Source organism: Castor canadensis, chromosome 4, assembly GCF_047511655.1.
Source record: "Castor canadensis chromosome 4, mCasCan1.hap1v2, whole genome shotgun sequence".
In the NCBI taxonomy this organism is placed as follows: domain Eukaryota; kingdom Metazoa; phylum Chordata; class Mammalia; order Rodentia; family Castoridae; genus Castor; species Castor canadensis.
The window spans coordinates 26,668,258-26,690,488 of record NC_133389.1 but is presented as its reverse complement, the minus strand read 5'-3'; the positions used below and the strand labels follow the sequence as shown (position 1 = coordinate 26,690,488).

At 44.5% G+C, this 22,231-nt stretch overlaps 1 protein-coding gene and 1 long non-coding RNA gene across 3 annotated transcripts in view; one reads left to right on the top strand and one right to left on the bottom strand.

Moving 5' to 3' along the window:
- Window positions 1-4,053: 4,053 nt before the first annotated feature.
- Window positions 4,054-22,231, top strand: part of LOC141422471 (uncharacterized) — a 19,841-nt gene continuing 1,663 nt past the window's right edge. Inside the window, exons 1-2 of the long non-coding RNA XR_012447031.1 lie at window positions 4,054-4,169; window positions 9,989-10,090. This is a non-coding gene — a long non-coding RNA (uncharacterized lncRNA). The remainder of the gene's footprint in view (window positions 4,170-9,988; window positions 10,091-22,231) is intronic.
- Acaa2 (acetyl-CoA acyltransferase 2) overlaps window positions 14,431-22,231 on the bottom strand; it is a 20,502-nt gene continuing 12,701 nt past the window's right edge. For both annotated transcript variants that reach the window (XM_020182193.2, XM_020182194.2), the window contains 5 exons: window positions 21,704-21,879; window positions 21,070-21,199; window positions 17,799-17,869; window positions 15,406-15,560; window positions 14,431-14,848 (listed from right to left, as the gene is read on the bottom strand). In XM_020182193.2, coding sequence (XP_020037782.2) covers window positions 14,764-14,848; window positions 15,406-15,560; window positions 17,799-17,869; window positions 21,070-21,199; window positions 21,704-21,879 — 617 coding nt within the window. In that variant the 3' untranslated portion in view covers window positions 14,431-14,763. The remainder of the gene's footprint in view (window positions 14,849-15,405; window positions 15,561-17,798; window positions 17,870-21,069; window positions 21,200-21,703; window positions 21,880-22,231) is intronic.

Below are 22,231 nucleotides of genomic sequence, written 5' to 3'. Positions count from 1 at the left end.
AGCTTTTATCCAACCCTCCCACCCCCTCAGATTGTGTGAGACTCTTTTCTTGTTTTTTTTTCTTTTTGCAAATGAAAGTCTTACATAAGCAAGTCAGTCAAACCCCAGTTAATTCTCTACCACGTGGTGTCTTCCCACCCTTGCACGTAAGCACTCTGGAGGGGACAGGTAGTAGAGGTCTCCTTGGGTTTCATTCTGTTTTCTTGGAAGCAGTTGGGCTATTTAAACTGTGGAAATGTTTCTGAATAACAAAAATGAGAATTCAGTTTGGAAATCAGTTTTAAACTTCATTCTCCCTGAGCCCTATCTTCACTCTAAAAGGAAAACAACAAGACAACAACAGCGAGCCTTGACTTTTCTCTGGAAAGGGTGACAGTTGATATTGCATGACCCTTCTACTCAGGGTTGGAAACCCTGAGTGAAGCTGGTGGACAGGTCTCTGGTGACCTTCTAAGGGACTCCAGGTTTTGCCTCATCCCCCATATTTTTTTTTTTAAAAGAAGGCAGAGATGTGATTTTTATGTCAAACCTCCCAACATGCAAATGTGGGTAACTGATTGGAATATTTAAATGTGTTGGATGAGCCAAGTGGAACGATCTTAAGAAGTCATCTTGTTGAGTCATTTTATGGATGGATGTCGGGGGCCCAGAGGAAGAAATGACCTGTCCAGATGATGCCAAAAGCCACACCCGGGTCCACACATGCTGACACATGGCTCGAATTTATTCCTTATCATCAGCTAATAGTGCTGTCAATAACCAAAAAGAAGCCGATGAGTTCTTCCCTCCGTCCCTCTCTGCTTCTCTCCCCCCTCCATTCTTTCCATTATTTATACATATCACTTCATTGCCATGCAGTTTTTAATTCTTCTGATGCGGGGTTATTTAGGAGAGTGTTTCTTTGCTCTAAGGAGTCAAGACTTTTGAAGGTCTCTTTATTATTCTTACTATTGTCATTGTTGTTATTCTTAAAGCCTGCAGCCCCTGGTATTCCCAGGCAGCCTCCCGTCCAAGCACTAACCAGACCCTGCTTAGCTTCTGAAGCTCAGACAAGACCAGGCACATTTGGGGTGGTATGGCTGCAGACAGGGCATGTACTTATGATGTATTTTAGTTGTCTTGGCTCATGGTTGGGAAATTTGGCTTGGACACTTTCACTTTTTGTAATTTATTGACACTTTCTTTGGAGCCAAAAAGGATAAAATTTCTCAAAGTATTCCAAGGGTAGGGCTGGATGCAGTGGCTTACTCTTGTAATCCTGGCTACTAGGGAGGCAGAGGTAGGAGGACTGGGGCCTGAGGCTGGACCTGGGCAAAAGTGAGACCCTGTCTGAAAAATGAAGCATAAAATTAAAAAATAAAGACAGGTGCTGGTGGCTCACACCTGTAATCCTGGCTACACAGGAGATAGATAGAGATCAGGAGGATTGCAGTTTGAAGCCAGCCTGGGGAAATAATTTGTGAAACTGTATCTCGAAAATACCCAACACCAAAAAGGGCTGGTGGAGGGCTCAAGTAGTAGAGCTCCTGCCTAGCAAGCAAGAGGCCCTGATTCAAACCCCAGTACTGCCAAAAAAAAAAAAAAAAAAGATTTGAAGGGCATTAAAATAATGTTTTTCATTGGTAAAACACTGAATTCTATGTATGTACGAAATCAAAATTATAATATTCAGATTCTCTGTGTGTCTTACTCTCATTTCACTAGAGCATTCAAATTCAGAAATCAGTGAATTAAGGTATTTCACAACATCGCGTGTGCGCGCACATTACTCCTTGCGTTTTCGGTGCTTTTTGGTTCATTGTCTTGTCACTATATTATTTGGAATGTCAAAATGCTAGCTGTTCTGTTTTTCTTTAAAATGTATTTTTGACCATACTGTAATGTGTTTCACAACTCTGGTTAATGCTTTTGACTTTAAATTCTACTTTGGCATTAATATTTAAATCTTCTCCTGCTTTCTCTCTCTCTCTCTTTTTTTTGGGTGTACTGAAGTTTTTACTCAGGGCCTCACACTTGCAAGGCAGGCGTGCTACCCCTTGAGCCACTCCGCCAGCCCCTGCATTCTCTTTTGAGTTCATCTGTTGGTATCTCTTTGTCCATGCCTTTATTTTCTTAAGACACATCATCATTTTAACATAAAGTGCACATGCTTGTTATAAAAAAAATTGATGTAATACAGAAAAATGTGAAGAATAAAGCAAGAAATTACCAAAAGTTCTACCTTTAAATAATTGATGACAGCATTTGGTTGATATCCTCCCAGCCATCTGTCTAATGTATAGAAAGAAGGATCTTGGAGAAGCTGAGTTGCAGAGAGAAAGGGGTGAGATGAGACAAGAACAGCTGTGGAAAGATGGTCTCTTCCACATGTAACATGGCTTTAAAAAATAGGTGCTGCATTTGATTTTAAATGCTTTAAACAGGAACAAAACTTTAGGTCAAATTGTACTTCGAATAATTGTTCCTCCCTAAAAGAGAAATAAAAATCCCTAGAAGATGTCATCAAAGTAAGGGAATTTCAGAAGTTTGAATTATCGTGAGGTTCTTTCTTGTTTGTTTGTTTGTTTTTAAAGTGTTTCCATCAGGGACAGGATTGATTAATTACATGCTGGGAAAGTTTATAAGGGATTACCATTTAGGTACAAGCTCTATCTTGCCCTCTTCTTCCGCCCAGCTTTGATGCTTCAAGTGTTCTAACTTGTCAGTTTGCAATGTTCTGTTGCACATTCTGAAATCATAATTAATTTGCATATTTAATAGAATTCCTGGGCCTGAGTGGGTTTTGTGCTCCCATCAGACCTACGTCTATGGCTTCAGAGTCTCAGGGCTTTTTATTTTAACTCATCCTTGAGTTCACAAGACTTCATTATCAAGTCAAAATTCCCAAAGGGCTCCTAGATGTTGTGTTTCCTGAGTCCTTTGCTGCCTGAAGATGTGAGCTCTGCTTTCCATTTCTGCTGCAGCTTGGCTGGGTACAGTCTACTTGAATCATGCTCTTTTCCTGCTAGACACTTCTTTGTTCTGGCACTGGTTGCTGCTGGAAAGACATCTGAAACCTACCATATTTTTCTCCTTCTAAGTGCATTTTTTGTCTTAAATGAAAAAAAATTTTTTTTCTAAGGATAGTAGTTTAGCCAGACCATGTCTGAAGGTTTGCTGTTAATAGATTTTTCTAATACATGGTATGTGTTTTCAGTCTTTGTACCTCTAGCAAGACCCAGCTGTGACTTTGGAGAGATCACTTACTCTCTCTGGGCCTCAGTTTCTAGAACTAGCAAATGGGGACAATGTTTGTCTTAATTCCCACACAGAGCTATCGCGAGGATGAAATAAAGAAATGTGGGTGCAGGCACCCCGCAAACTACTCAGAGTATGGACTCAGCTCATCACACAGGTGCCAGCTGGCATTACGCCGATGTCCTCAGAGCCTCCTCCCCAGCCAGTCCCATTAAAACCAACTCAGAATTTCCCAAGGACGATTTAAGTTCTTGTTTATATAGCAGCCTGACTTTCCCCTTTCTTCTCCTGGCTCATCTGGGATGGTTTTCCAGAATTTAAACTTGTAAATGTTACACGTCATAAACGAGTTCAAGCTGATTAACTACAGAGGAGAAGGTGGTAGGGAATTTAAGATTGGGTTGACCGAACCCTAAGCTGAGGCTGTGACTATGAAGACTGAGGTTTGAACCATGCTTGGTGCACTTCCTTCTGGTATGATACATAGACAATGATTTCTAGAGATTGTTGGTCTGGGATGGTTTCTGCTGGCACAGTTGCTCAGGGCAGTGTTTCTCAAAGTGGGTTTGCTTGAGATATTCAGTGATAAAAGGTCCTCCCAGGTCACATCCCTTTGGGAAGCTGCTACATTTACCTACTACCTCATCCTCTTGCAGGTGGAGCATCTGTTTAGAAGCTCTGAGAAGCCCCACAGTTAAGAAGCCTATGTGCCTTTAACTAGGCATTTCCCAAACCTACTTCATCATGAAGCCTCAGCCCTCACTCAGCCTGAGGGCTTTGCAGGAAGTGGGAGGTGTGTATGGAGGGATTTGTGTCCCATGTGTATGCAGGGTCCCGTGTGTGCCAGGTGTATGGTCTGGTGGCAGCAGAAGCTTTAAATTAGGCTGGCTGTTCAAATCCAGCCTCTACCATGACCAAGCTCTGAGAGGCTTGTAAGTTCCTTCTACTCTCTGTGAGTCTGGTCCTTGTCTGAAAAGCGGGTGGTGGTGCGGGGGTGGGAGGGTGGGGGGGGTGGGGGGGATGGGTGGGTGGGGGATAGTCCTTGCTTCATGTATTTGTGGGAGCTTTGCAGAAGGTCTGCTAGAGCATGCATTCCAGGCAGAGCAGCTATTATTTTTATGCAAATCTTCCTTTTCTTTCTCTCTAAGGTTTAAAGCTGCTTCCTTGTCCAGTGCCCATAGGGGCGGAGGGAGATACCACTCTAGAAATGAGTGCACAATGGGGTCAGGAAGCAAATGTGGGGCCAGGGTTTACCCCAAACTGCCCAGCTGCCTTTGCTGGACATCAAGCTGCTCTGGATCTGGGCATTTTAGGGCTCTTGCAAAGAGAAAACCGACCAGATGGCCTACACACACACACGCTCACCCCACACACACACACTAACTCACACACACATCCCACTCCCTCCTTGGGGCTCTTCACTGTCCTGTGAGCCAGGGGCCCATGGAGAAGGAGTGTGTGGGGCGAGAGTAGCCTGAGCTGAGGCAGGAGGCCCTGGAAGGGTCCAAGGACTTTGTTAACCAGAATGTCTCCTTTGAACTCCCAGAATTCTACTGATAGAATCTTTAGAGTGAGGCTGCTGGGCCTCCAGGCACACCCTCTGTGCCCTGGGCAGGGTAAAGGGGAAGCACATTTTCACTACAGCTTTTGGAGCCTGGACTACCGGGATGCTGGGTGGATAATACTTATAGGCAGTACCCAAGAGTCAGTGACATGGATGCCCAAGAGGACTGAGCTGGGTGGAAGGGCCCTGGTGGGGACTGGACAGCACCCTGAGGTCTGGAAGGGGCTCCTGCAGTGGGGTGGCATCAAGACCCTCCTGCCTCACCCCTCTCATGCTAGGTCTGGAGTTCAAAGGCCAGCATTTGAGTTCTCGCCATGCAGTTATTCTCAGTGAATGCTTCACTCTGTGGGTAGAGGTGGAAGCTCCTCATGGGTAAAGTGAGGCCTCAGATCAGACCCTTGCTAAGGCCCACCAGGCTTAGGAAGTATCCCAGGAAGCACTCTATCTAACTCCCAGTTCTTCTGTTTTTTTTTTTTTTTTTTGCTGGAAGCAAACTTGGTCAATGAAGTACCCAGGGACCCTGTGGTGAAGAGTGGGGTGAGAAGAGGCCCCACCAGGAGGAGAAGGAGGTGACAGCCCCTTTTCTGAATCCTTGATCCCTGGTCACAGTGGCTCTGACAGCAAGGTGGTGAGGTTCTGGGTCCTGGCAGCCACCCAGCACACCACCTGCAGGGCCCTTTCAGGGCAGAGGCCAGATGGGAACTTAGGTTTTCCAGGTGGGTGGTGGCCCCAGTCCAGAGGCCAATCTCCACCAGCTCCTGCCCATACTTCCCTATGGGACCTATATTCTCCTCCCACCAGCCCTCTCACCAAGGGGCTGATCAGGTGACCCCGGAATGCTGAGTAGCAGGAGAAAGGCAGAAGGTCCAGGACCAGACTTTGGTCATGGTCTGTCAGCCTCACCCCACAGAGAGCAGATGAGGTCTCTACAGGCCATAGCCTGAGTAGCTTGACCAGGTCTGTGTCCTGTGAACCTTATTGCTGCGCTGATCCTGCTGGCTCTGAGCCAGGCTGCTGCAGTTCCCAGAGACAGCAGAGGGAGGGCCAGGTGAGGGGATGGGAGGCTCACCCAGGATGCTGAAGACTTGGGGTATTTGCAGAGATCCTTGCCTCTGCCCCCACTTCTCTCCTCTCTCCCTCCCTGTTGTCTTTAGCACCTCTTCACCCTGAACCCCTGTCTCTGCTTCCTTTACTTTGAGCAAGGGAAACTAAGTCCTCAATATTTCCTTTCCTTGATCTCACCCAGGACGGGTTTCTCACATGCCTCATGGCAGATGGCCTTGCAATATGACCATCTGGGCCCTTGGGCTGGCAGGGGGCTGCTGTTAGGAGGATTATACAGTTGTTCAGGAACCCCACAAGAGTCTGTGATGTGCCTTGGGTTAGGACCACAGGGAAGAAAGCCTGGATTTTCCTGGGTCTGGAAGAAGTTGGGTTAACTTCTGGGAAGAGCAAAGCATCGGGCCAGTGTGGAAGATGGTGTGGGAAGAGGACTGTGCTATTCAAAGGGCGGAGACAGGAGTCCCTTGTTGGAGAGGGTGATGGGGTTGGCCTTGTCCAGGAAGGGGTCCTGGGAGGCTGTAGGTCTTATGGGACTATAAATTCCTTTTGGGAACCTTTGGCTCTAGTTCAGCTTGTTTTGTTTCACTGTAAAATGCAGCCCAGAGGCCAGCAGATGAACTTGAAGAATTTACAAAACAATGAGGAGGGAAAACACAACCAAGCCTGACTGGAGGGGTCAGCCTTAGTGCTAGAGGCAAAGGCCTGGACTAAGCGGTAGCCAGCCACTTGTGGAGCCTGTGCCTACCGTGAGCACTGGGCCTTCCATAGCCAGGCCTGTGTGTTCAGGAGCCTCATCCCCTGGTTCTTCTAGAACAGGCACTTAGCCAGCTCAGAGCCTGGAGACTAGTCATGGTGTGTCCTCTGGCTGCAGTGGGGTGGTGGTGACGCTGAGGTCTACATTCACCATACACCATGCAGATGGGCCAGCCTGGGGCACCTTGAAGGGATCTAGGGCATTGCAGAGAGGCTCAGAAGGAGTCCCTTGCCCAGAGCGTGTGGGTGGAGGGGCTGGCCGGGCAGACTGCAGCTGTGGCATTGGGACGCAGCACAGCCAGGGGAGAAATGTCTTATGATATAACTCTGGGCATCAGAGGGTACACTAATCCTTGAGTTCCATCTCAGTGTCTCTTCACGAAGCATAAAAAGCAAACAACTGCCAGGCTCTGGCAGCTATTTTGGGAGGCTAAGATCAGGAGGATCTTGGTTGGAGGCCAGCCTGGGCAACTAGTTCATGAAACCCCCATCTCCACAATAACCAGAGCAAAAATAAACTGAAGGTGTGACTCAAGTGATAAAGCACCTGCTTTGTGAGCATGAAGCCCTGAGTTAAAATCCCAGTCCCACAAAAAAAAAAGAAGCAGACTTTTTCCAGAACGCTATGAGCACCACTGTGCTCTCCACTACGCAAACAGCTAACTTCTGTGTCCTCTCAGGACACGATGCCTTTCTTCTGGCCACTTGCTCAGCTGATTCTCACCTCTGCTGATTAGGTAGAAATTACAGACAGGAATTCCCTTTCCTGCCTGAATTCCTGGAGAAAGGCTTCCTTCTCAGAGCTGTCCACTGTCTGTGGCAAGGACACCAAGAACTGGAAGCGTGAGGGGCTTCTAAGTGGTCAGGCTGTTTGGTGATACACAATCCATTTTAATCTTTAGTGCATTTCATTGTCTTTTTTGATTTTTGGACATTGGGGTCTCACTATGTTGGCTAGGCTGGCCTGGAACTCTTGGATTCGAGTCATCCTCCTGCCACAGCCTCCTGAGTAGCTGGGATCGCAAGCTCATCCAGTTCATTTCATTGCTTTACAAAATTAGTGCCACCCTAGTACATCCATTCTCTGATACTCCTTGTTAATGTTGCTGAAACTGGGTCACATCTCTTCCGGAGAAAGCTGCAGTCACTTCTATGGGGCACCTGGGAACCACTTTCAATTCTAACAGCTTTACTGAGGTATCCTGGATATTGATTTGATGAGGTTCGACAGATGTAAACAGCTCTGAAATCATTCATCGTGGTAACAATATATTCATGTAAATATATCCATCACCTCCCAGTTTCCTCATGCCTCTCCTTTTAATGTAATGACAACGCTAGCATTGAGCTCTCTCCTCTTAACAGAACGTTTAAGTATACAGTGACATTGGCTCTCTGTGTGCTTTTAACATGAAGTAGTGTACCACAGCTTAAAACACTCTTTCTCCTCTACACTGAGACAAGTGTAAACATTTCTCTTCTAAGAGTATGTGGTGAGAACAAGTTGCTTTGCACTCATGTAAAGAGCACTTTCTCCTATTGGTTCTAAGCCGACTTATTAGAATATTTACTGTGGCTAAACACTACGAAGTCCTTCATCACGTGATCTTGTCTCATTTGGCCATCATCTTTTGATGGAGGCCTCTTCTCTCCAAATGCAGAGCAGTCTGGCGGGCTCAGGCCCTTATAGCGATCACATCCATGCTGGACATGCAGAAGTATATGGGAGAGAACTTTTTCCCACTGCCAGACTGCCACCTCTCGGGGCTGGGCAGGTCTTCGAGGGCTCAGGCCTCTAAGCTGCACGTGGGGACCAGAAAACAGCCTAGGCAATGGCCTGATGGCAGTGGTCAGGAGGCAGCAAGGCTAAGGTGCTGCTAGTTCCCCTGGGAGATGCATGTCTAGGCCCTGGGTATGGTCCGAGGAGAGATCTCACATTAGGCACATGGTCAGACCAGGTGAGCCTCTGGCTGGTGTGGGACATGAGTTCCAGCCTGTGTATACTGTGGACCTTAGCTCCTGGGAAACAATTTTTCTTTGCAATCTGGAAATGCAGCCTGAGGATTGAGTGTGTGTGTATGTGTATGACCACTATTGCTCGCTCTTGGTGCTGCATGTTCCCTCACTGATTTTATCTTGTATTACTCAAAGGCTCCCAGGAAACTATATGTTCAAAGCAGCAGTCCAGGTTGAACGAGTGCCCTTTGCTTCTGCAACACTTTCACGCTTCTGGAATGTGCCCGCATGTTGGCTGTGCAGAGTCCAGGCCAAAGCTGGCCACAGAGGGTCCAGTCTCATGACTTCCCTTTGCTCTGATTGTAACATGGCTGAAGTTACGAGCAGAGGAGACTTGTCTTCTGCACTGGGTGTATTCCTAGAAAGTCTCACAAGCTTGTTTCTCCAGAGGCTCTTGAGCAGAGCACTATTGTGTGTGAACAGTTGATGATGGCATTCCTGTCCCAAGAGCCAGGTGATTCACTTTGGTAGGCAGACTAAGGTGCAGGACCCACGCCTCCCACTTGTCTTTGCTCTGTCCCTGAGCCTTAGCTTCTCCCACATGCCTCGGACCTCACTGGTTCCAGCTCCTATCCAGCTGCTGCCCAAGAAAGTGAGGAGGGGTAGATGAGCAGCACCTCACAGTCCTAACTCTGTTGGCAGGAGGAAGGCCAGGGTAGCTGTAGACCCTCCAGTAGGTACTGGAGTGAGGGTGAGGGAGAGGAGCCACAGGGTCCTCTACCACGGGAGGGCAGAAGTGCGGGGATACCATGACTGCTGCCCCATCCTCTCTGCTGCTGTAGACTGGGTCCCCACCACCTTGCCTTGACTCTCAGCTGATGGTGACAGGACGGGGCTGTCGCTGCATGCTCCAGTACCCAGCACCTTGGGAAGGGCCCATGGTTGGCTAGGAGTTCAGAGGCTCTGTCACTGGACTTCCTAGTTCTGGAGACTTTGTCTCTGACACATTTTCACTGAGGAGAAAGAAAGAAGAGTGCCCCTGGCCAGGGGGTACTTACCAGGCAGGAGGTGGGACATTTGTCCCCACCTCCCACCTTAGGTTTCTTGACTGTTGGCTCCTCTCTCCCTCGGGTCCCAACCAGAGACGGGTTGAGAGGCCATCTTTGCACAGTTGCCTCTGAGATACTGCTGAGAAAAGGACCAGGGCAGCACAGGCCTAGGGTGCCACCTAGAGGAGGAGGTGTCCCTGGGCTCACCGCAGGTCCTAGCAGACCATTATGGCACCTGGTTTATGAAAATCTGGAACTTGCATTACAAAGCAAACAAGACAGATTGGAAAGAAAGGGCAAGGAGAACCATTGTTCACGTTACGAAAATGACTTCTCGTTCAAAACGGCATTCTGTTATTCAACTTAGTGTCCAAACTACCCCCCACGGAGGTGAAGGAGATGGCAGTGGAAGTGTGCAAAGGAGAGGGGTCATCTCCAAAGGACAGATACACAGACACGGCTTCACATAGTAAGTCATTTCTTTTCTTTCTCCTTAATTCATAAAAATGAAAACCTAGGAGTGTTACTAGAAGGAAAAACTGCATCCCTTGTCTGGGGCCATCGAGGATGGGCTCACTTACTGTTGATCGAGTCTCACTCACAGGCCAATGGCCCTGACATCTAAATCTCCATCCCAAACTCTCTCCCAAATGCCAGCCTCCACCTCAGTGCCTGATCAGCATCTCTGCTTGGAAGTCTGAACTGGACCACTGCTCTTCCCCCAACCCTGCTCCACTTGCAGCTTCTTCCATCTCAGTGGCTGAGGGATGGTGTTCAGGAGTCAGCCTTGACTCCTCTCTGCCAAACTCACAGCCAGTCAGTCCACCACGAACTCTCAAGGCTCTATCTCAGAACAGGTCCAGAATCTGACTCCCAGATGTGAGACACCATTCTCTCTTGGCCTGGATGACTGTAGGAGCAGCCTAAGTGGCCTCCTGGCTTCCAACTCTGTACCTACAGTTGTCAATGGCATGTCCTTCAAATGTGAGATGCTTCTCCTCTACTCAAAAGCCTGTAGTGGCTCCCCACTGCACTCAGAAGAAAGCCAAAGCTCTTACAATGGCTTACAAGTTCTGCCTGACATATACAATGGGTGTCTGACTCCCCTTGACCACTCTGCTCCAGCCACACCGACATCCTTGTTGTCCCCTGAGCACACCACACACTGCTGCTTTGGCAGTTCTTCTCCCTGGTGCCCCCATGGCTGTGTCACACCTTCTTCAGGTGTTTGTGTGAACGTCCGCACTCAGTGAATAGTCCACCCCGAGTGTCTATTCACCCCACAATTCCCACTCAGCACACTACTTGCTCTGCTCTTTGGATCTGAGGCTGAGTCGTAAGTAACGTGCATTTATGTCCCAGGTACACCTCTGCCCCAGGGTAATTAGCAGTGTCCATTTCACTTCTCAAGAGTGACCTGGCTTAGACAAATTCCATGTTCTGACATGCTTGACTTTCTCCCCAGCTCTTCTCTGCAGCACGTGGTCAGGCTAAAGGCATTGCCCACAGTCAACCCCTCTGCTCTCTACTGATCCTTAGTGCCAGGCAGCAAGTAGCTTTGGACTCTCCCCGCCCCTCTCTTGAAAACACGGAGGAACATGTTCGTGGACAGACACACATTCTGTGGTCATCTGTGGGGGCAGGAGAAGGTAAATTGTGTGAGCAGTTCCTTGCCCTACTTCTGCATGATTTTAAGCAGTTTTCTTTTTGGCAGTACTGGGGTTTGAACACAAGGCCTCACACTTACTACTGCTTGAGCCACTCTGCCAGCCCTTTTAGTAAAGGGTTTTTTCGAGATAGGGTCTCGTGAACTATTTGCCCAAGGCTGGCTTTGAACTGTGATCCTCCTGATCTCTGCCTCCTGAACAGCTAGGACTGCAGGCATGATCACCAATGCCCAGCTTGAGCAATTTTCTTTATGCTACAATATCTTCAAACATCATCCTTTTATCCACTTTTCCACCATCCATCATCTATCCACCCATTTCCTCAATATCACTGTGCAGTCACCGTGTGTCAGGCACTGTGCTAGGCACATGAAGTCTCCCACACAGGAGCATACAGTCCAGAGAATGAACGACTACCGAGTGAATACAAATGCAAAGAAGTTCCATGAAGGTCAGGGTGCTGCAGAGGAGAGGCATGGGAAGAGGAATTTGGGGTGAGAAGATCCCATCACTGCTTAGGGGGCCCAGCCCAATACAAAAAGGCAATAAAAATAAATGAGCTGGGTGCTTGTGGCTCACACCTGTAAGCCCAGGAAAACCATTCTAGAGACACTATCTTGAACAAAACTCATCACAAAAAAAAGGGCTGGTGGACTGGCTCAAGGTGTAGGCCCCAAGTTCAAACCCCAGTACCTCCAAAAAAAAAAAAAGAAATACTATATGTGTGATTAGAATAAACACAAGGGCTCAGCAACTGGCTAGCTACATAGAAATATCTAAAAATTACTCATTAACAATAACCAAATAAAAAGAAAACAGAAAAAGATCTCATTCAAACAAGCAAGCTTTGTAAGGCCTTTATGGGGACAATCGGTAAACCTTCACACTAAGGCCTGTGCTGAGAGAGGCCTGGTGAGGCAGCTGACTTCAGCTCTCTGCTCGGTGACAATCCTTCCTTCACCTGGAGAGACATGGCCTGATAAGTTATCACTAGTGTTTCTATAGACTGGTAACAAGTGGCCTTGGTGGTTTCACTCCATAGAGTGAATAAAAGAAGGAAATACAAAGCAGAAATGTTCCACTGCAAGTTACTGCTTTCTGTTCTGAGAGACATGCAGGCCTACACTTTTCAATATTTTCTGAGACTCGAGGAAGCCAGCCCCTCAATAATACTAAAGAAAAGCTGTAATTGTGTATTATTATCCAGTGACAAGCAAGGGGACCACATGGGTGGACCTCTTGCATCAGCCTCTTCTGCAATGGGGGAGGGGTGTTCCTACCATGCCAAGCTTTGTCTGGTTTGGTTTGGTTTTGTAGCACTGGGGTTTGAACTCAAGAATCTCATGTTTGCTAGGCAGGTGGTCTACCACTTGAGCCATGTCTTCATGCTTCTTTTATATGAGGTTTTGCTATGTTGCCCAGGCTGGCCTTGAACTCCTGGTTTCAAATGATCTTTCTGCCTCTGTCTCCTGAGCAGTTGGGACTACAGGTGCATGCTACCATGCTTGGCTTTATGATGACTTTTTAAAACAAGGAAAAAAACGCCTGAGCAAAGGATTGAGGAACTAGGGCTGGTACTGAGACTGAGTATTATTTAACATCTAGAGTAGAATAAGCCAGAACTTGCTGAAAAACCTTTGGTTTATATTGACCTCCAAAGTTCTGAATCCTTTATTGCCTTAAAAATGGAACCAAATAATGAATTAGGGCTTGGCAAAGAAAAGAGAGTCTCCTTGATCTTTTATCAAGAAATTCCTAGGGCTGAGGGTGTGGCTCAAGTGCTACAGTACTTGCCTCGCAAGCTTTAAGACCCCAAGTTCAAACCCCAGTACCATCAAAAAAATGGCTAAGCTGAGCTTGGTGGTGCATACCTATAATCCCAGCACTTGGGAGGCAGAGGCAGGAGGATCTGAGTTTGAGGCTAACCTGGGCTACACAGTGAGACGCTGTCTGAAAAAATGAGAGTTGGGGATTGTACCTCAATGGCACAGCACTTGCCTAACGTGTGCCAGACTCTGAGTTTAATCCCAAATATGGAAAAGAAAAAATCCTAAAATAGATAAAAGAACTCGAGTATATTGCAAGATGAACTACATTTATAGATAAAGAGTCAGTATAAAGATGTTAGTTTTCCCTAATAAATCCATAACCTCCAAATTTGATTTAATTTCAATTAAAATTTCTACTGGATCTTTTGTGAAGTTAACTGGAATAGTCAGTACTCAATGTCCTACACCAGGTATCCAGATGAATAGATCAACTGAAGTGTTGGGGTATTTACAAGGGAGAAAATAAGGCTGAAACATGGGCTCTAAGTGGGGGAGAAGGGTAGGGGGGGCTTGTGGGGTCAGGGACTGGAGGTTTTAAGGAGACACAGAAGTTGAAGTGGTAATAAAAGGAGTGGGTGTCTGACATGAAGGAAAGATTAGCATTTTGATCATGGAGCTGAGAGCTACCTGACCAAATGGCTACAAATGTTTCTGAGAATTAGCACATGAGCTAATGGTTTAAAAAAAGGTAACAGAGGCAGTGATAATACAGTTACTAGATGAGAGGAATGAATGAGAAGCCAGGAGATGGAAAGAAGGCTAGAAACACAATGGTAACCAATCAGCATGAACTCCAAAACAGCACGGGGTTGTTTTGTAAACAGAAGGGGGAGGCCTGGTCTGCAAGCAGCACTGAGGAAGCAAGGCCACCAGTTACCCTCAGACCAGAGACACAGGGGCAAAGAGGATTCTTGGGGGGTAAGGTGGGGGCCCTGTGTTTACAGGAGCTTATATTCCACGGAACTGAGAAACTGTATTTCCATTACTTGTTCCCATTCACTTCACCTGCCCAAGCTCTCCCCTGATTCTCGATGTTGGGTTATAGTCGCAAAGGGAAATAATTCAGATAGCTGAATAGTTATATTCAAAAAGCATGTGCATATCAGCACAGAGAGAGGGTGGAGGAAACAAGAGAGGGAGCTGGATGGGTGTAGTCAGAGGAAGGCTTCTCTACAGCAGTACCCTTGACACAGTGACGTGAATGTCTTTAATACCACCGAACTGTGTACTTACGATGGTCAAAGTGCTCAATTTTATGTAATGTACATTTTACCACAATTGCAATTTTTAGAAAATGATAGGAAAAGAGCAGCTAAAGTTAAGGCAACATTTATTCAGTTTTCTTGCAATCATATTGCCTAAGGCATAGTGGTGCTGATTTGGCAAGGATTTCGTTACTTTTAAGGCCTTCTGTAGTCGGGCTTTAGTTCGGGAACACATCAATCAGACTGGGGTGAATTTCAGTGAGCCTACCTGAGGCATGGGCTCCTAGTCATGGTAATGCATTTTGCCTCACCAAGGCTCGATCAAACTCAATCTCTAAGTCAGTGGCAGGGTGTGGCCGGCATGGCAGCTGCTCTGAAAGTCACCTGTTTTCCTGTGGCCTGGCCAAGTAAAAGTGGGGCACAGTGGGCAGCTTGGTCTCCTCAGGCTGTGTTCTCAATGATGACTGCAATGCCTTGACCACCTCCAATGCAAGCTGACCCAACTGCGTACTTTCCACCTCGACGCCTGACAGAGAGAGAGAGCAACAGTTGAAACCTACTCCAAGAAAGAGTGAGTTAGATTAGTTAATGAAATGAAATTAATATCAGTCACAGCTGCATTATTAATTCTTATTCAGCTCATCTTCTCAGTCTTTTTCCCAATCCTCAATTTTGGTGTATTGTCACAATAAGTGAAAGAATTCAGAAAGTGGACTATTCTTATTCAAAAATAAATAGTGACAAAGTAACACAGAAGAGGGAGGCAATGTAAGGAGAGGACAGGATGGGTGGACTTAGCACCAGAGGAACTGAAACACACACACAAGCCAGACAAGCATGGCTCCCCAGTCAGCACATAATGAGTGGCAGCACAGCACACACAGCAGACATGAAGAAGGGCTCAGATCCCAAGCCAACAAATCCACTAAGTCATCTGAAGTGCAGCTGCAAAGTGTTGCCTAAATAAGTTGTTCCTGATCAGAACCAGTGCAGAACCAGGAGGAAGAAGGAAAAATATTGGATTGTTAGCAGGAAACCTAAATCTAGGCATTCCTACTAAAAACAGCAATTTCTAGCAAGTACCTTAATTCATGAACCAGGTGTGCAGTAATTCTTGCTCCAGATCCTCCCAGAGGGTGACCAAGAGCAATGGCTCCTCCATTCACATTGGTTTTACTTGGGTCAAGATCCAAACTCTTCTGAACAGCCAGGTACTGGGGAGCAAAAGCTTCATTCACCTTAAAAAAAAGTTAACATGGAGAATCACAAACTGATTTTTAACCAAAAGGGTTCAGTTCTATTGATAGCTAATTCTGCTATTTCTTCTTATTTTAATTATCTCCCAGTGTTATTTAAATTTATTTTCAATCATTCTATGTAAAGACATTAGGTTTTCAAAAAAAAGAGAGAGAGAAAGAAAGAAGACACCTTTCATTAATATTAGTCAAAATAACTATGTTCAAGGTTATCTACTAGCATCTTATTTTACAAAAGATGTTAGGTTTAAAAATGGGAACAGTGGTACATGCCTATAATCCCAGCTACACTTAGGAGGTTGAGATAGGAGGATGCCAAGTTTGAGCCCAGTACAGCGAGACCTGCCTCTTATATTTACTAAGTGATACTTTGAATCAAATGCATGCCTTAAAGAAAAACAATCCTTGGTAATCTTATAGCTGGATGTATACAGAGGCAGTGAGATACTGTAGAAAGCCCATAGGTTTTGGGGTTGGGTGGATGATTCAAATCTCAGCTTTATAATTCATTAGTGTGTGACCTTGTACATGTTCTTTAAACTTTTTAGTCATATTTCCTCAATAACAAAATTCAACTGTACTATTGTGCTAAGATAATAGTAATGACTAAAAGTCATTGTCAAGGTTAAATAAAATCACAGGTAGTACCTAGTGTATTACTTGACACATAGTGAATGCTTAATAAGTGAATGCTATTACTATTGTTACTACCCAGTCCTAAGAGCCATCTTTCCAAAAGGAAGCTGACAGACCACGAAGAACAAACCTCAGAGCCTGAGACCTGAAGGGAGTGCTTACCATCTGGAAATGTAGCAGAACTCAGAACTCCGTGATGTTATGCTTATACTTACCAGGCTGGCTATGAGAACTGCCTTGCCTCAGCTACAGCACTATTTTTTATGATCTCAACTCAGTAATTTTCTAAAGAAAACTGATTCTGAGAAGGGTAACTTTTTGAGTTGGAATTCAATTCCAGTCTTATTTTCTTTATTGCTATATTCTTGTGCTCTCCCAAGATGGGGTCTTATTTGCCCTTACAGCCAATGTAATTCTTTTGTTCTATATAGTCATTCTCAAGCAGTATTCAGAGACCTAGAATAGTATTGAGAAGATAGGCTTCTGATCCCAGGGAGAACATCTATACATTTATAAATGGTCACGAACTGCTCTACAGAGTTGCTGTATTTCAACAGTTAGGAGTGAAGTTAGGGGCTGGTGGAGTGGCTCAAGTGGTAGAGTGCCTTGCACAGCAAGTGTGAGGCCCTGAGTTCAAGACCCAGTATTACCCAAAAAAAAAGAGTGAAGTCAGAAATGTAGTGGAAACTATTTGCTGACACAAATCAAGCACCCCCCTTGAGGCTCTGACCTGTAATCCACTATGAATGGGAGAGGAGAGTTATGGATAAACCATTTGTCTATCTGAAGCCTGGTATCCTAGAGGAAGTCACAAGTGTGCCTACCCCTTCTCTGTCAATTTAGAGATTTCCTTTGTTATACTCGTTATTTCCCAAAGCCAAGCAGCACAAAATTACCTAAAATTTCAAATATTCCCCAAATACAGAATGTATATAATCCATCAAGTTTTTTCTTCTCTGTCTCTTGTTTTAATTATGCATGCTTAAGACATCTTTATTCTAGTATTAACATAAAAAGGAGTCATTCTTGGGGTTGAGCGGGTAACTCAAAAATCGTTCTGCCAATAAAACTAAATTCCCAGTGTTAACAATTACATAGGAGCATCCCACATCATGCTACAGCTGGTGCTGGAGGTCAAAGACAAGTTTGAGGGACCTCATTTGGGGGAAGGGCAAGAAACTCCTAGATTTGGCACTGGATGTTGCTTTTCTCTTAGGGCAATTCTTTTACCTGTAAGTTTTCACTTTAATCTTTAAAACAGGGCTAAGGTTACTGATTTCTCTCCCACATTTCTAATAGTTAATTCAACATGAATATTAATAGTCTAAAATTTAACAAAGTTCTATAAGGTCTTAAGAAGTTTCCATTTGGACTTTATTATGAGAAATCAGGATGTTTGAATTATTCAAACATAAGTAGAGCATTTTAACTGGGTGGGGAGAAGCACTGCACACAAAGTGTAATGAATTTCCTCCTACTTATGTAGATTTACATCAAACAAAAAAAGCTGTACACACCAAATTAATACTATTTATGCTATTAAAAGTAGGTGGTTTATTCATGTTGTAAAAAGAGAACACTTACATCTACCAAATCCATGTCCTTAAGAGTCAGTCCAGCTTTCTTCAGAGCCCCACTGATGGCAGAGACAGGACCTACAGAAGAAAAAAAAAATCTTATATAGAAATACATCATTTTATTTATGTATCAAGTCTCTTCTTTATTGAACAAGTAGGGAAAATATTGTGACAGAGTTATTAACAGTCACAAATCATGCTCCTTTGCCAGCATAAATAAATGATGTGACCAAAAGGAAACACAAGCCATGTCTATAATCTCAGCTACTAAGGAGGTGGAGATTGGGAGGATTGAGATTCAAGGCCAGCCTAGACAAATAATTTATTGAGATCCTATCTGGAAAACAACTAAAGAAAAAGGGCTGACAGTGTGGCTCAAGTGGCAGAGTACCTATGTAGCAAGCACAGGGCCCTGAGTTCAAATCCTAGTACCACTGAAAAAGAAACAGAAAACGGGAACATAAAGAGCTGTTTGCACAGCCTGTTGATGAGAGACTGACATGAAAAGATCAAGCACAAATGGCTTTAGGATTTCAAATCACCAAAGGAGAGTCCTATGTGGGTTTTATAGTCAGTTACAGATCATACTAGACCTCGAATGGCCAGGCAGACCAAGTGTTCTCCTGGAACACACGTGTGTGTTCAAGTATGGAAAAGAGCATGGCTATACTCAGAATTTTCAAGCCTGATGCTGTCTCTTGCCTTTTAACCAAATAGCTCTGTGTATGGCTACTGATTTAATATGAAATCTAATTCCACATTCTCTTTGTATGTCCAAGGCATGGAAACGGGATTGGTAGTAAACAGGAAAGAATCCGTCATCCAGCATGGTCAGAAGATTGTTGGTCAGCTTTCCATCACTATGACAAAACACCCGAGATCATTACCTTGTAAAGAGAAAAGGGATGGAGTATCCTTCAGTGGTAAAGGATACATAAAATGAAAAGCTGATGGTGCTAACATTGTTCCCACTTCTCTTGTCTTCAAAACATCAGCGAGCCTGACTCAGTTTGCTCATGCTAATTCAGAATCTTTACAGTCAACTGTAAAAATAAGTGGGGCCATAATGATGCTATCCAGATCACTCTGTTTATTTACTGGGACTCAGGAGACTGTAGGCTCCTGCTGGGTACTTCTTTGGGCTTCATGTTTTAACTACAAAAAAAAAAAGCTTTGAATTTGGTTAATGTTTCTCTTTTTAACCATTGGGCTTTCTACAAATGAAGCCCACTAAAGATAAAGCTAGAGCAGCTTCAGTTCCAAGTTCCACCCACCCACCTCCCCACTGCCACCCAAGGAGTTCCAGGGAAGGTGTCTCTCCAGAACTGTGTACTTTCTCAGAGCCTGTTCTCTTCCTGAGAATTTCCCCTCCCCCATTCCTGAGCCTACAGCTGTTCTGCAGGGTTAGGGAGTGCTACATGTTAGGTGCCTGCAGAACTAAGGAAGTGCTGTTGATCACCAAGCCAGTCCTTGGTGATATGCAATAACCTATCCTTCCTGCTTGTTCACCTGAAGCACTTCGAGTTACATTGTTTAATCCCACACTACATTGACAGAAGAGCTGCTAGGTGAAGAAGGCATCTGCCACTTTGAGACACTTTGCTTGTATAGCTTTGTTCAAGTCCTGAGGGAAAAAAGATAATCCTGCAGTGGCATTCACTGTACTGCAGGTCAAACATCCAGACCCAGAACCAGAAGCAAGGAAAACATATTTGCTTGCCAGCTAATCAATGCAAATTTATCAGAAGTCACTGAGGTCAAACTGAAAATCAACAATAACTACTGATCTAAATCAGATAAACTTGGTGGGTCATCTGAGGATGTAGGTACTCACAAACAAAAATGAACTCCATATTCTTGGGCTCTACGTCAGACTGCTGGAACTGAATCTTGGGGGATAGGGGTTGTGGGTGGGTTTTGAGGATCAGCTTGGATGGGAACCACTGCTCTAGATCCAAGATGATAAATGCATTCCAAAACACTAATGTTCCATATTTTAAGCTACCTCCCACATCTAAGGCAGAAGCTATGTTTTACCAACAATAAGTAGCTGAACATTAATAAGCTTTAAGACTATAACAGAAAGACAGTTACTTTTAGCAGATGTCTATCTTACACTTGTTACAGACATAGATTTGAGATCTGTGTGAAAATACCCAGGTATGAACATGCCAACTTTCTTTCCTAGGAATTCTACCAGAGACCAGTCCCTCTGAAGGGCATAGCAGCAAACAGGACTGGGTGTTAACTTAATCCCTAGTTAGCGTTCATGGTATTATTTGAGCAGGACCCGCAGGCTTACACTGAATGTCTTTGCCATGATAGGTCAGCATGTTATTCTTGCATTTTTGGGGTCCACTTTGAAAACCAAGTTAGTTAGCCAAAAAAAGCCTAAGTTCATAGAAGAATCTTTGGTCCTATAAAGAATCCAAAATCTGTATACTAGGAACTTTTCTTTGAGGTCACGAGTAGAATAAATCAACTCAGAACACCAATTTAATTTTTTTGAGTGAGGCATCTAATTGGCTTCGTTTTCCTGATGAAAGACGACCATAGCTGTTAAAAGTCTCATCAGCAGCAGTTTCTAGGAGTGAATCCAACTAAAGCCCTTTGCTCTATTTGTAATTCATATTTAGCAAGCCAAGACTATCTATGTTCATAGGGAGTTCAGTTTTTTCCAGCTAGCACACTGTCCTCTAGATAATTGTTTCGAATTCCTCGCCGAGCCAGGAGTATTACTTTGACTTCCTGAGAGAGTATGCTTTTCTTGTGGAAAAAGAGCCCTTTAATTAGAGCTCTGGACTCCCATGTTGGCTCCACTGAAGGTTTGGCACCATACACAGAAACCTCCCTATGTCTCAATTCTGTCGTTCACTAAGAAGTCCCACTTACTAGAGTTGTGAGCTGGGAGACTGAGTGAGATTCATGAGTGACTGTACACCTAGCACAAAGCTGCAATGCCACCTTCTCCCAAGCAGCCTTCTCTGTTGCCCCGCTTTATTTCTCCCATCCATTGTTCCTTTTATCCTGTCAGGACCATGTAATTCTCCTGTTACTTTCTCTGGGTCAATTTTAAATATCTCAAATACAGAATAAGACACGATTGCTGCCCACAGAGTTCTGGATTTCTTATTGTGTCTAGGACAGTTCTTCATAAAGATGATTAAGTGATTGATCTTCACAAGTGACCTTGTGGCTACTTTTTTAGGACTCTGAATGCCAAAAAAGATCTCTCTCCAGAAATGTAGCAGAATCAGTTTGTTTCATTATAAACTTACCAATACCCATGATTGAGGGATCACATCCAGATGCAAAGTAGCTCACAACTCTTGCTAGTGGTGTGAAGTTGTGTTTTTTAACAGCATCTTCACTAGCTATGATGACAGCTCCAGCACCATCAGACACCCCCTTAAAAACAAAACCAGTAAATTAACTAACTGGTAAAAGAGCTCAGTTAATTCAGGTTTGAACAAATGGCTCAATATTACTAACGGAGTAGAATTAAGAATATGGCAGTACACAGGAAGCGCTGGCGGAAGGATTGTTTTAGGCACAGAATTAGCACCTTACCAAGGGACAATAGGAAAGAATACCAAAGAAAAGCTTGTGACAAGATGTGGGTAGATGTAAAAAGAAATCTGATGAATTGTAAAGATGACAAAGAAAAAGGTATGAAAACTAAAAAAGTAAACCAGGAAGGTCTCCTTCCAATATTCTGAAATGACTAAGAAATCAGAGTGGCAGGACCTGTAGCTAAGTACTTCATGCTGGACAATGAAAAACAAATTAGCAGGATATGAACACTTTAAGCTAAATAACTGAAGACCAGTGTGAATGTATTTATGAGACATCATGATCATGTTGCAAGGAACACATCAGGAAGGGTGCAAGTTCATCTCGGGTGACACCAACTGAAGCATTTCCCGCAGTGACGGTTCCTTCCTTCTTGAACACTGGGGGAAGTTTCTGCAGCTGCTCCAGGGTCGTCTGGGGTCTAGCATGCTCATCCACTTGCATTGTCTGTTTTCCTTTCCTTGTCTTCACCTCAATTGGTGCCATTTCTTCATTAAAGTAGCCAGCATCATTAGCTGAAATGGTAGAAAGACTGTCATAAGAATAAAAACCAAAAAAAGAAGAGAAACAAGAAAGAAAAATCAGGCAGATTCTTTAATTTCTGATCTACCCTTTGCTCACAATGGACCTAATACAAGTTTTCACAACTTGCACAACTTGCCTTCCCCACTGGAGGACGTAATATGCCATGGGTCTAGGCAGATGACTTTCCATCTTTTTAAATTACCATTTTGATTTTTTTAGCAGCAATTTTTTATAAGACTGTTAAATATAGACTGTTAGCTATAGACATAATAGTAATAAATGGATTTAACTTCTTTGGGTGAGATAAGAAGTTATCACAAAGTTACTAAATTGGGGTGAATG